At 26.8% G+C, this 12,038-nt stretch overlaps 2 protein-coding genes across 4 annotated transcripts; one reads left to right on the top strand and one right to left on the bottom strand.

Annotated features, from left to right (window-relative positions):
• The first annotated feature begins 1,657 nt into the window (after positions 1 to 1,657).
• Positions 1,658 to 4,735, top strand: LOC129608390 (E3 ubiquitin-protein ligase MSL2). 2 transcript variants are annotated; one of them, XM_055519875.1, is made up of 4 exons: positions 1,658 to 2,294; positions 2,356 to 3,206; positions 3,264 to 3,993; positions 4,127 to 4,735. In XM_055519875.1, exons 1-4 carry the CDS (start codon positions 1,922 to 1,924, stop codon positions 4,537 to 4,539), a joined length of 2,367 nt encoding a protein of 788 aa, XP_055375850.1. In that variant the 5' UTR covers positions 1,658 to 1,921; the 3' UTR covers positions 4,540 to 4,735. The 2 variants fall into 2 exon arrangements, with proteins under 2 accessions (XP_055375850.1, XP_055375849.1); XM_055519874.1 differs by having other exon boundaries at positions 4,061 to 4,735.
• A 3,133-nt stretch (positions 4,736 to 7,868) lies between these two features.
• On the bottom strand, positions 7,869 to 11,569 carry LOC129608312 (exocyst complex component 2). Of its 2 annotated transcripts, none has more exons than XM_055519758.1 (11): positions 11,283 to 11,569; positions 10,607 to 11,221; positions 10,452 to 10,551; positions 10,286 to 10,400; positions 10,098 to 10,232; positions 9,888 to 10,032; positions 9,644 to 9,828; positions 9,147 to 9,586; positions 8,789 to 9,085; positions 8,308 to 8,724; positions 7,869 to 8,237 (listed from the first exon to the last, which is right to left on the bottom strand). In XM_055519758.1, the coding sequence occupies exons 1-11, from the start codon at positions 11,389 to 11,391 to the stop codon at positions 8,108 to 8,110; spliced, it is 2,688 nt and encodes an 895-aa protein (XP_055375733.1). In that variant the 5' UTR covers positions 11,392 to 11,569; the 3' UTR covers positions 7,869 to 8,107. The 2 variants fall into 2 exon arrangements, with proteins under 2 accessions (XP_055375733.1, XP_055375734.1); XM_055519759.1 differs by having other exon boundaries at positions 7,870 to 8,237; positions 9,644 to 9,813.
• Between the last annotated feature and the right edge of the window lie 469 nt (positions 11,570 to 12,038).

The following is a 12,038-nucleotide window of genomic DNA, read 5'->3' as shown; positions in this document are numbered from 1 at the left end:
CACAAAACGCTTTCGAATGTTGAATAAAAATTTATTGCAGTATTCCACTACAAATTTTTTACCTATTATGGCATTTATTTGATGAAATACCATTTTTTTTGGAACTTATAAGGTAAAATTCACAATCAGACTTTTGTAGTGCACTTCATCATTCGCAGTTCTTTCTAAAGGTAAAAAAATTCAAAATGAAAAATGCCTAAAATACTATTTTACCGCTGGTAGTTTTTTTTTTAAATTATCTGTTGTTCTAAATTAACAACGGAAAATGTTACCGTTGTTGTTCACTGTCCTAGTTCTGTTTCTACAATTAAACTCCAAGTTTTTTTTGACAACTTTCAAATGTTTTATGACAATTAGTCTTATTAGGTAGTTTGTCTCAGGGTGTCTTGAGAATATTGTAATTTGTTCAATTGTTTTACTATAATATGTGTAGAGAATATTTTACTATATTCTCTACACTCAATTCATAATACAAAACTCATTTTCCCAATTTTATTCTACAAATCAGTTTTTTTTTACAGTTTTGTAATATTTTTGTTTGAAAAAGAAAATATATCCAAATTAAGCAAAATTTTGCAAATTTAGAAAGGGTTATATAATATTCAATTTAATATTACTCCGTTATCATGGCGGATCCAGTACTTAACTGAAATTTTAATCTGCGTATATACGCTTTACGAGTTTGATATTATCTCACAAGTAATACATATTAATTTCCCATTTTAATCAATTTTCAAATTAAACTAATAATTTTATTCTATCGATTCTAATTGAAAATTTCAAATTGAAAATCTTTTTATAATTTTTACGTCTAGTCGGTAGGGTAAATTTCGAAATTCTTCAAGCTGCATGTAAACGAAGTATATATAAAATTACTTGCTCAGATAACCGTTCCAACACGAAGGTTTTCGGTAGCAAAATTGAAAAGTTTTATTGTACATATAGTCAAATCTTCAATGTGTTGCAACTTTTATCTAGGTTTGGTAAAGATATACATATATATTATATTTTCATTCAATTTTCTTAAAGGAAATGTTTTTAATCCAATTTTTGTTTTTATATTGTAAAAGCTTTAAAATTTTTTACAACAATATTTTAAATTTTATATCGTATAAGTTCTCATAAATTTATTAAAGTTTCTATATTTAGAAAATTGGATTCATCTATTTTCAGTTTTTCATTTGATAAATCAATTGTGGAAACCAAAAATGAAGAAATAAATAAAAAAGTAATTTCATTCCACAAATTTTCAAAATTATTTATGTATTATTGATTTATTGACTATTTCGATTTTCATAAAATTGCCAACTCAATTTTGTAACATCAAAGGACAGATTGTGTACTTCAGAATTTGAAACTTTGACATTTTCTGTAGATGTCAAACAATATAAAGTGAAACTAAATTCGGCGAGAAAATTGTAGGAAGCCGCATATACATAGTTTATTAATTTTTTTTTAAATAAAATATTAAAAATATTGATAAGTTTTAAGTGCAATTTTTAATTTAAAATGTTAAGCTAGAATTGAATAAATTTTTAATTAAAATATTTTGCAATATTTAAGAGAAGAACTGTTTACAAATTTTTATTTTAGTGAATAAAGTCGAATCTGACATTTGTTAGTTTTTGAAGTTGTACACAATTTTGATACACAAATATCCAATAAAACATTTTTTTTATAAAAAAATTATATTAATGTCTCTTATAAATGATTATATTTAATAAAAAAACATTCATTTTTAAAAGTAAACATATTATTCCATTTAATAATGTAAGAATTTGGAAAATTTAACTATTAAGGAAAAGGAATTTCTTTATTTCTAAATACGCCGCATCTTTCCAATGAACAGACGGAATTATAAAATTTTAAGGAAAATTTTCTAAACAAACCCAATTTTGTGTTGGGTTTCAATTCATCAATTATGAATGCCACAAGCTTATATGTAACAACTTCCCGATTAGTTTTTCAAAGTGAATATGGCAGTACAGATCAAAACTGGACAGACCTTTACCGTCTTGTTCCATATTTAAGACAATCACTATCTTGTCTTGTGTGCGGAAAATTATTAACTGAACCTCAAAAGCCAAGTGATGGCAAGTGCCAGCATCATGTTTGTAAAAAATGCATTATCGGGAGAAAAATTCTAAAGCCTAGTTGTGTACACTGTCGAGATAACAATGATTTGGACAGTTATGAGGAAAATATACAAATGCGAATATTATTGCAATGCTACAAATATTTATGCCAATATATAATGAGTACAGCTTTATACAAAACTAATATTGTTAATTCAGGTCTTTAATTCATTTTAGTCAATTTTGGGTAAATTATTTATAATTTTAATATTTATTTTAGGTGGGGCATTAAATGGCACGGACGCTGCGAAAGCGACGTTACTGCAATTTATTGAAGAAGGAGCAAATTTTCCAGATAATTTTAAAGCAAACTCTGGTTTAACTAAAAGTGCATACTCAATATTACCATGTGTTTTCAGTCCACCTTTGCCTTCCAATTCTCCAGCACCATTGTCGCCGCAGCCTTCTTCTATTGTACAATCTCCACCAATTCCACTATCCCATTCTCCGCAGTTATTGCAAGCTCAACCATTAAGTAGTCCAACGTTGATTATTCAACAACAGACTTCCCAACCAGTTTTTCAGACATCGTCACCACTTATACAAATTCATCAACAATGTGGAACATATCCTAAAAAAATTTTACAAAATCAAATTCAAAAAAGCCAAACTGCCCAGCAGCAACCTTTGCAACACCAAACCCCACCACCACTTACATTAGTTAGTAATTCTGTTTGTTTAAGTCCAAGTAGTGCAAATCCAAATTTGAAAATTACTAAAAGTAACACAGTTGCACAGCCGTCAATTAAAACATTTAATAGCATAAGCAACATAGGAAATACTAAAGCTGTGAATATAAATCAAAATCAAGTGCAGAATAATGTAATTAGTTGGCCAAAAAATGGAATTCCTATTATTTCTTCACCAGTGAATGTAAATTCTAATATTTCTGCAACATCAAATGACCAAAAACCGTGCTCTGCGACGACAATATCACAAACAGTTCCAATTAGAAATCCACCTCCAATAAAAACTGTTTCGAATGGCTCTGCTATGTATTCGGTTTTGTACACTGGAATAGGAAACAAGATCACTATCAAGAGGAAAACTGATGGGGAAGATGAAATAAAAGTATATTTATTTAGATTTATTTTTCATTTATTCATTTGTATGCTTTTCTTATTTTAGAAAAATAATATTCAATATCCTCCACCACGTCCATCAATTAATAAAACGGTTTCAAAAAGAAGAGGTTGTCGATGTGGTAATGCTACAGCTACGCCAGGAAAATTGACTTGTTGTGGTCAAAGATGTCCATGTTATGTGGATTCAAAATCATGTATAGACTGTAAGTGTCGCGGATGTAGAAATCCCCATCGACCTGACGGTTGTAAAATACGACCAGTTATACCGGAACTAGCATGCTATGAAATACAAATTGCTGATGATAGTACAAATTTATCACCAAATACTTCAATGACATCTATAGCTACATCATCTTCAGCTACAACAACAGCTAATTTCGCGCAACAAACTCAATTACAGCAACCATTTCAAAAAGCATCTCCAGTTTCATCTTCAAAAATAAATGCAACAAGTTTGAAAAATTGTACAATGGAAATACCATTGGATGATTTTAATGCCTCTAACACCAGCAACTTGTTAGGTAACATAGTTGTTGCATCACCTCATATAACGAATGCATCATCAACAACATCAACAACGTTTACATATACAACACAGCCTACATTTGTAGTTAAAAAACCACAAACGATAACAATAGGAACTAATCAAGTAAAAAGGCAGCAAATTCAACAGCAGCAGCAACAGTCTACACAAATACAACCTCAAACTATAAAAATTGAAAACACCTCAACTGAATCTCTTTTAATAAAATCTGCCGATGGAAAATATCAAGGTAAAAATATTTTTTTTTTTGTGCATATATATTTTCGTATATAAACACTAACACAATTTGTTTTCAGTGGTGAATGTTTTCACATCAACTCCTTCCCATCCAAATTCAACATCAAATTTTGATCGTTTTACAGCAGCATTACCTATACAAACAAGTAGTTTAGTGACAACAAAACATCATATTCCAGAAATAAGTACAACATTGCCTCAAATAATAATGCAACCTCAATCTCAACAAAATACAACACCAACAATATTGTCAGCATCGTCTGCCTCAAATTATCAAACAAATAACATAAATAATTCATCACTTCATAATCATCATCAACAACAATTAATTACTACAACGCAACAAGTTTCATCACCTACAACAATTACTTTATCTCCAATCATTGTTACATCGTCAGACCAGAGTTTTCCAACAGAAATATTCAGTGAAGAGGAAATTACATCATCATCTTCTCCATTGCCTCATCCTCCACCATTACATTTTTCTGGTAATCATCACCCACATCTCGTGGAAGTGGTCCATGCTGATGATCTTTAAGTTACCTCATTTATATATTAATTCCTTAGCAATGAAAATAGCTTAATTGATTTTCAAATTAACTGAAATTATTACAAGACATTAGAAAAAGTTCTGTTCTGAATTATTTAAGAGAGAAAAAGTGACAGCTTTTTTCATATTTTTATATTTGATTTCATTTGTTTATAATAAGCAAAAAAATATCATATCACTATTATTTTAGAAAAAACACAATGTATATCTTTTTATCAGTTAATCAAAAATTTTAGTTTTACCCCCTAATATATTTTGTATTTAAGAATTTCTTACTACTTACCAATTTGTGTTCTAAGTAGCTTACGGTGTTTTCTTCAATGTTCCTTGGTTATGTTTTTTTAGAATATAATTTTTGGGTTGCTTGCCTCGCAAAAAATTCATTTAATTTTTCAAAATTGGAAAAAAAAATATTCAGAATAGTAAAATTTTCAATAAATTGTAATGTTTTTGTTGTAATATTCTCTATGTCTCATACTCTAAAATAAGGTTTAAGTTATTAAATATAAAGAGGAAACCAAAAAAAAATATATATAGAAAATGCAAATATGTTATTACTCTTCTCATTCTTATGTCTGACTACCATTTTCATGATTAATAATTACTTTTGACTTCGTTAAAAGGAACCAAATGAATTGATTTGAAAAATATAAGTTATTATATATGAGATTTTCATATGTATGTACCAAAATTTAACACAATAGATTTTAAAATGGTTGTAAAATAAAATCAAATCTAATGTACTATTATTTCTGCTTAAAGTTCAAAATTAAAATGTATCATATGCATTTGAAAACAAGTGTAGAATATACTTATTTTTAAAGCATTTGACAAGCTTATATTTTTTAAGAACCTTTTACAATATAAAAATTTTAAAATTTTATATGTAAACAATTTTTGATATGCATTTTAGTAAAATATGATATCATAATTAAAAATTTGTTGAAAATTAATTAATTGTATATTTTGTTCATTCAAATTTGTAAGTATTGTATAACTCTTACAATCAATAACAATAATTATTAAAAGTGAAAAAAATTCTTTTCTTCTGTAATCGTATCATAAGATTTAAAGTAGAATTCAAATTATATAAGCTTGTTTTAATCGATTTAATGAGGCCATATTAATTGGAATTTTATTTACTTTGTTAGTTTTCAATTGTAGGGTTTTCTGAATTGAATACAAAAATTGATAATTCAATTTTGTATTTATTTAACTTTTTGTTTTTATATAATTATTATATTGCAATTTTATCTTTTTGTAAAAGATGAATATTAGTTGTTTCATAAATTTTTTTATCTCATTTTATTTTTCTGTTTAATTATCTTAAGTCATTTATGTATATATTTGTATTTATAATTAAATTTAGAATGAATTACTTCCAAAATGGAATTGTAAAGCAAAAATGAAAACAAAATCATAGTAATCAAAAGAGAAAGAAAATTATTGAATGAGAAACTATGTTGTAATAAAATTAAAAAAAAAAAAGAACTCTTAAATTTTTTCTTTAAAACCTTAAAATTCTTATAAGTAGTAATTTATGTAAAATTATGAACTAAGTTTTAGATTAAGCTGTATTAAATATTAAATTTTATTTAAATTTTAAATTAGAAATAAAAAAGTTTTAGCAATAGAAAATGTAAATGTCTTTGAGTCAAAATATTAAAATTTGTGTAATTTGAATTTTCAATAAGAAAATAATTATTATTTTTTTAGTAAAATTACTTTATTTTTTTTGCAATAAGATTACATTTGCACAAATAACGACAATAAAATTCTGCTTATTTGGAAAAAATAAACAAAATTTTTGAAAGTGTTAAACTTACTAATTTTTCATAATTTCTTTATCAAAGAAAATTTAAATATACAAAAGAATTCCATAAATAAATTTAATATTGAACAATTGAAAGTTTTATTAATATTTTTTCATTAATACTCATAATTAAATATATATGCAAAATATTTTTATGCAAAAATTATATTTTTGACTCAAAAACTTTAACATATAAAAAATAATGCTTTTTATATTGAGATCGAAAAAATTACAAAGGAATATTGGATAATTTAGAAAAAGAAAGGGCAAAATCAAATATTAATATTTTATAATTTAAAAACCAAACCACCTTATTAAATACATATATTCATTTTTTAAATTTCAATTTTTTTTTTATTTTTTCTTAATTATGAACACTGAAATTGTAATAATATAATAATTTTAACATAAATATTACTGTGATAGGTTAGAGAAAAGCAATTCGATAAGCATGAAATTTTCAATGCAAATTTTTGTCCCATATTAAATTTTCAAAAAATTCAAAGATTTCAGATTCCAGAATTCAAAGATATTACGGCAATGAAATATTAAAACACAATTAAAATAAAGCATTTATAAGATCTAAATAATTTCATATTATGTAGATTGATTATATTATTAAAAATTATAATACTTTTATTAGATATTTATAATTTATTTTTTTTTTTTATATAATTTTATAATTGCAAACCAATATTATACTGGATAATATAATGATTATTTTTAGATAAATCACTAATTTATTCTTTTATCAATTTTCCTTTCATGTAATTTTATTCGATATTCTAATATACTCGTTTCATACCATTTTGCATTCAAAATCTCAATTTATTAAAATAAAAATCACTAATTTCTTTTTAAGATTGAAATAAACTTAAAAGAAAATTTTTAAAAAAATCAAAAACAAAACAAAAAAAAAAATATTCGTGTATCATGTTAGAAAAACCTCAGTCATATTTTATTGTTATATGAGTGCGATTTGATATGTGATTTTCTTATACAAAACTTATAATAAATAAATGTAAAATAAATAAATAAATTATCATTTGTATTGTATAACTAAAAAAAAACTCAAAATTAATTTTATGAAAAACTAAAAATGTAGTTTTCGTATAATTAAAGAAATGTTAGAAATTTATTATTTTTTAGGAAAATTGTATTGTATAAATTAATATAATATTAAGAAAAAAAGAAGTGTGTTTTCATATAAAAAAAAAACAAATAATTACGCTGCACAAAAATATCTAATAATTTTAAAATTTTGTAACCATTAAAGAAAAATGTCATAATTTCATCTACCAAGATGTAGAAATTCAATTCGATCTATGATCAGTAAAAGTATATTTAGTATCCTTTTCGTTAAAACAACTTTTCTAATTCGAGCAAATATAACTACCTACAAAATAAATATTGAATTTTCTTAGATTTTAATCTAAATTGATTAAAATTCTAAACATAAAATATGAATAAAACTCTTCCATTTTATTTAAGCCAGGATGTTTATTTTTAATAGAAAAAAAGCAATGATCCTTTAAAATAAATAAAACATATGACTTTAGTTTGATCTATTAAATTTATAGTCACGGTAATATAACTTCAAGATAATATATAAATATATGCACATATGTAAAATTATTATTTTCAATTAACTCAATTTAATTTTTTAAATATTGCAATATTAAAAATTTTTCAAAGTTTTCGATATATTATATACGCATGGAGGTATGTATTCTCAAATACGATTTATGGATTTGGTACGGTAAATGACATTAATTGCAATTTCATATTCTGTTTAATATTATCTAATATTTGATCAATTCTTTTTGGATCTTCTGGTGGTGGAATAGCTTCTAGAGCTTCCATAAAAAATGTTCTAAAAATTAAAAAATTATTTTTTTTTTTTTTTAAGTATGTACACTAAAATTTTTCATTATCAAAATTACTTTGCTGTTTCGTTACTATATAATTTTAATGCATCTCTAATTAATCGTATATCTACATTAGCTTGAATAGCTCCTGAACGACTAAAGTTTTGAACGCAACTCATTAATCTCGCTAATTCTTCTGCAATGGTTTGGGTTATTGGTTCCAGAACAGGACGTAATAACGATGGTGAGATAGTAAATATTTCAGAATATACTCCAACCAAATTATCACAACATTCTTGAGCATATGGTCTTAATTTACCAATTTCCATTTCAGAATCCCATTGAAATTGTGCAATATACATGGAAGGCTCTATTGTACCAACCAGGGGATCACTTTTACGTTCCACGAAATCTTCTAATAATGTGGTAAATAATTGATTCATAGATGCGCGACTTGTTTCAATAGCCAATTTTGGTAATGGATAACCATATCTTGAAAAGTACACATAAATATATAATTAAGTAAAAAAAAGAAAATACTAAATATATTGCTTACTTGACAAAAATAGTCCCGATATGAGGAAAGAAAACTTTGCTGCAGTATGAACAATTTGCTAAACAGCAGAGAATTCTTTGTTCCCAAGATGTAGCTGAATCCCAGTTTTTTCTTTCAACACCATTTTGTTGGAATGACGAAAAACCTAGTAACGAAATGGTCGGTTGATGTCCCTCATCATCTTGTGATTGCGAAGCTAAATTTTCAATAACACTACAAAAGGCAGACAACATATCCTGAAGTTTTTGTGAAAGTTCTCTTTGACCTTCAGATTGGGACTCTAATAAATTACCTTCTCTATAAACGTGTAAATAAATATTATACTTGAATTTTTTTTGCTTTTAATTTAACATTTCACCTTATTTCAGGGTTCATACATGCATTTTGTCCTTCTTCTAAAGTTTCCACAATAATTTCTTCCAGCATTGATGGCAACATAGTTGCCCCAGGAAAATCTTCAACACCCATTATCCATGTCTCCTTTTGCACAAGTTTTTTTACACGATCAATAGAACGCTTGAAAATTGTTGAAAAACAAAATAATCTCAAGTCATCAATAAATTTTTGTACAATATCAAGCGCTTCACTAGGCAGATCTAACTGTATTAAGGTTGCATACGCGATTCGCATATATCTTAAGCACTGTGGAAGCCAGAGTAAAAATTGTTGTGTTACAGATGACGAACTGCTTGGCCAACTAAGACCAGTGGTCTGACGCATTAATCTTTGATCTAACTGAACCAGTAGAACCACTCGAAGGAATGTGCAAAATTTTTCAATACTGCTAAGGATAATTCTCTATAATAAATTAATAAAATAATTATAAACAGTAATTAAAATTATATTTAAGCATACTTTAAAATCTCCTGGTTTGGGATCACTAGTTCCCCGTAATTCTCCGGTAAAATAACTTTGACCTAAACGCCATAGATCAGGTAGTTGACTTGCCGCAATGTCACATATTTCTTCACAAAATAAAACACGATTTGGTGGTTGATTCGGATCACGTTCTCTAGATTTTGACTCTGAAAAATAAGATTCTAAACTGAAATTTGGATTGTATCTAAAAATTTTTAATAAAATTGAAATTTTTCTGTACTTTCTTTCTCAGAATCTTTCGAAGCCATTAAATCAAAAGTTTGCTTAAAAGTTTGTTCCAGGTATTTAGCTCTTGCATCTATTGCGTCCCAAGCTGGGTCGATTGTTCTTAGTCTTTCATTAACAAGCATTCCAGATTGTTGAATCTGTAATTCAATAATAAAAATAAACATGCATACATTTTTAATTTCAAATTATTAAAATTCTTAACCTCCAAATTAACTAAAGCTTTTATTAATTTTTTCTGCTGTTCTACACTCTGTGGCATTTTCACAACTTTTTCGTGAAGTTGTTTACGTACGTTGAGAACTCTATGATCAACTTCGTCAAGAACTTTTTTGAAAATCTAAAATACAATAGTTTAATGTAAAAAATTTATTCATTTGAGCAAAAGAATACAGGAATTTCAGTTTTTCCGAAAAGATTTCTTGCACGTGAATAATCGTTGACAACAATATCGTATTCTCCAGCTGCCGCACTTTTATCTATTGCATTTGGGAGACAAAAAAGGAATCTAAAACAATATAACTATTCAAATGTATTCTATTTATATATAAAACTTTACCTATGTCTTGAAAGAGCAAAAAGGGCAGCTCGTGTTGAATCAGCTTTCTCCTTTCTGGTTAGCACATCATTAAAAATATTTTTACTCTCCTTTATTGAACCTACAAATTAAGTGTTAATTTGTTACTGTATTTAAACGAATCACATCGCATTTACTTTCAATGGACAATTCTAATTCTTTTAACGGTTCTGGCCCGATTTCTTTTAAATCTTCTTGAAATTTTTCTCTTATATTCATAAGCGTGTCTAACTGATCTATGACTGAACCAGCGTTACTCTTTAAAAAGGATAATTGTCCTTCTTTTTGGCTTTCCACTTTTCTTTTTAAATAAGCTAAACCGGCCTTTAAGTCCTCGAAAGAAGTTCCGTGATGATTTTCAAGTAAAAACCAACCAGGCGAAAAATTTTCCTGTGATAAATCTCCATTGCAGTCTGGAAATATTTCTCGTAGATCTTCGGGAAATTTTTTTTCATTTCCTTCTATTGAGAGCCCAAGGGGATCATCTTGTGTATACCCGGATGGTGCAAGTGTTCTTCGACCCCATGTTAATGACTGCATCGGTGATTCCTCAATCCAAACTGCTGATTCTTTAAGGGGGCCAATTGTCTCATGATATGCTCTAAATTGAACAGTAGAAGTACCAACACCACCACTTACTGTTGTAACAATAATATCACCTTTCCCTTTAGCGAAACCGGTTCTTGCAATAATTTTATTTGATGACTTCCATTCAGCTGACAGAAGACAATCAGTCCCACAAATAGTTAAACCTTTTGCGAATTTTAATAACGTTTAATTTTTTAAAGAATTTGTTCAAAATTTAATTGTTACCTATAAGATCAGTTGCTCTTGTACCCAAAAATTCTCCTCTGATAGTTACACGAGTACCAGGCGGACCTTCTTTCGGTGATAATCCAGTTACTACAGGTTGTGGGGCCATACCCAGTGTCACAATATTTAATTACAGAGTTTTAATACTTTTTAGCTTTCTATGGTATTTTTTTGTCCCACAATTATTTTGAGAAACGATTATAAATTTATATAAAATAAAAACATTCAGCTCTGATAAATCATAATTTTAATTTACTTCAATAATCAAAACAAAATATTTTGATAGATCTACTGTCTACATTACATACTGTAATGTAAAATAAATATGACTAATAAAATATTTTTTGAATTAGTATTACCAGATTTAGAAAAACCAAAAGATTGAGAAATAATCTCTGCCCTCGGGAGCCTTGATATGATATTCAAATCTACTTGGGTTCATTAAAAATAATACTTGCATTTACAAATGTAAATTTATAAACAAAAAATGCGCATATTTATATATTAGATAGTATAGATCTTTAAATAATTTTAAAGATTTTATATACAATTTAAAGAAGCGCCATAAGTAAAAACAGAACAAGAGCGATTTTCCGCATCGAAATGTCAAAATTTATTGGTCGAAATTAAGTGAAATTACCGACGCGAACATTAATCAATTGCGGTATTTTTGACATAATCTGTTTCCATGGGTGTGTAATATTATGCACATATGAAAAGACCACTGCAATATGTGAACAAAACAAAGTGAATTAA

Source organism: Condylostylus longicornis, unplaced genomic scaffold (genome assembly GCF_029603195.1).
Source record: "Condylostylus longicornis isolate FDR11 unplaced genomic scaffold, ASM2960319v2 ptg000031l, whole genome shotgun sequence".
NCBI classification, from domain to species: Eukaryota; Metazoa; Arthropoda; class Insecta; order Diptera; family Dolichopodidae; genus Condylostylus; species Condylostylus longicornis.
Note: the sequence above shows the minus strand (reverse complement) of the source record. Positions and strands in the feature narration are given on the sequence as shown.

Excerpts from the sequence above, each read along its gene's own strand:
- LOC129608312 (XM_055519758.1), bottom strand. The coding sequence starts at position 11,391 with ATGGCCCCACAACCTGTAGTAACTGGATTATCACCGAAAGAAGGTCCG. Across the intron at positions 11,222-11,282 it reads AAGAGCAACTGATCTTATAG|GTTTAACTATTTGTGGGACT; the intron begins GTAACAATTAAA and ends AATTCGCAAAAG. Across the intron at positions 10,033-10,097 it reads AAGCTTTAGTTAATTTGGAG|ATTCAACAATCTGGAATGCT; the intron begins GTTAAGAATTTT and ends ATTGAATTACAG.
- LOC129608390 (XM_055519874.1), top strand. The coding sequence starts at position 1,922 with ATGAATGCCACAAGCTTATATGTAACAACTTCCCGATTAGTTTTTCAA. Across the intron at positions 2,295-2,355 it reads AACTAATATTGTTAATTCAG|GTGGGGCATTAAATGGCACG; the intron begins GTCTTTAATTCA and ends TATTTATTTTAG. Across the intron at positions 3,994-4,060 it reads TGCCGATGGAAAATATCAAG|TGGTGAATGTTTTCACATCA; the intron begins GTAAAAATATTT and ends ATTTGTTTTCAG.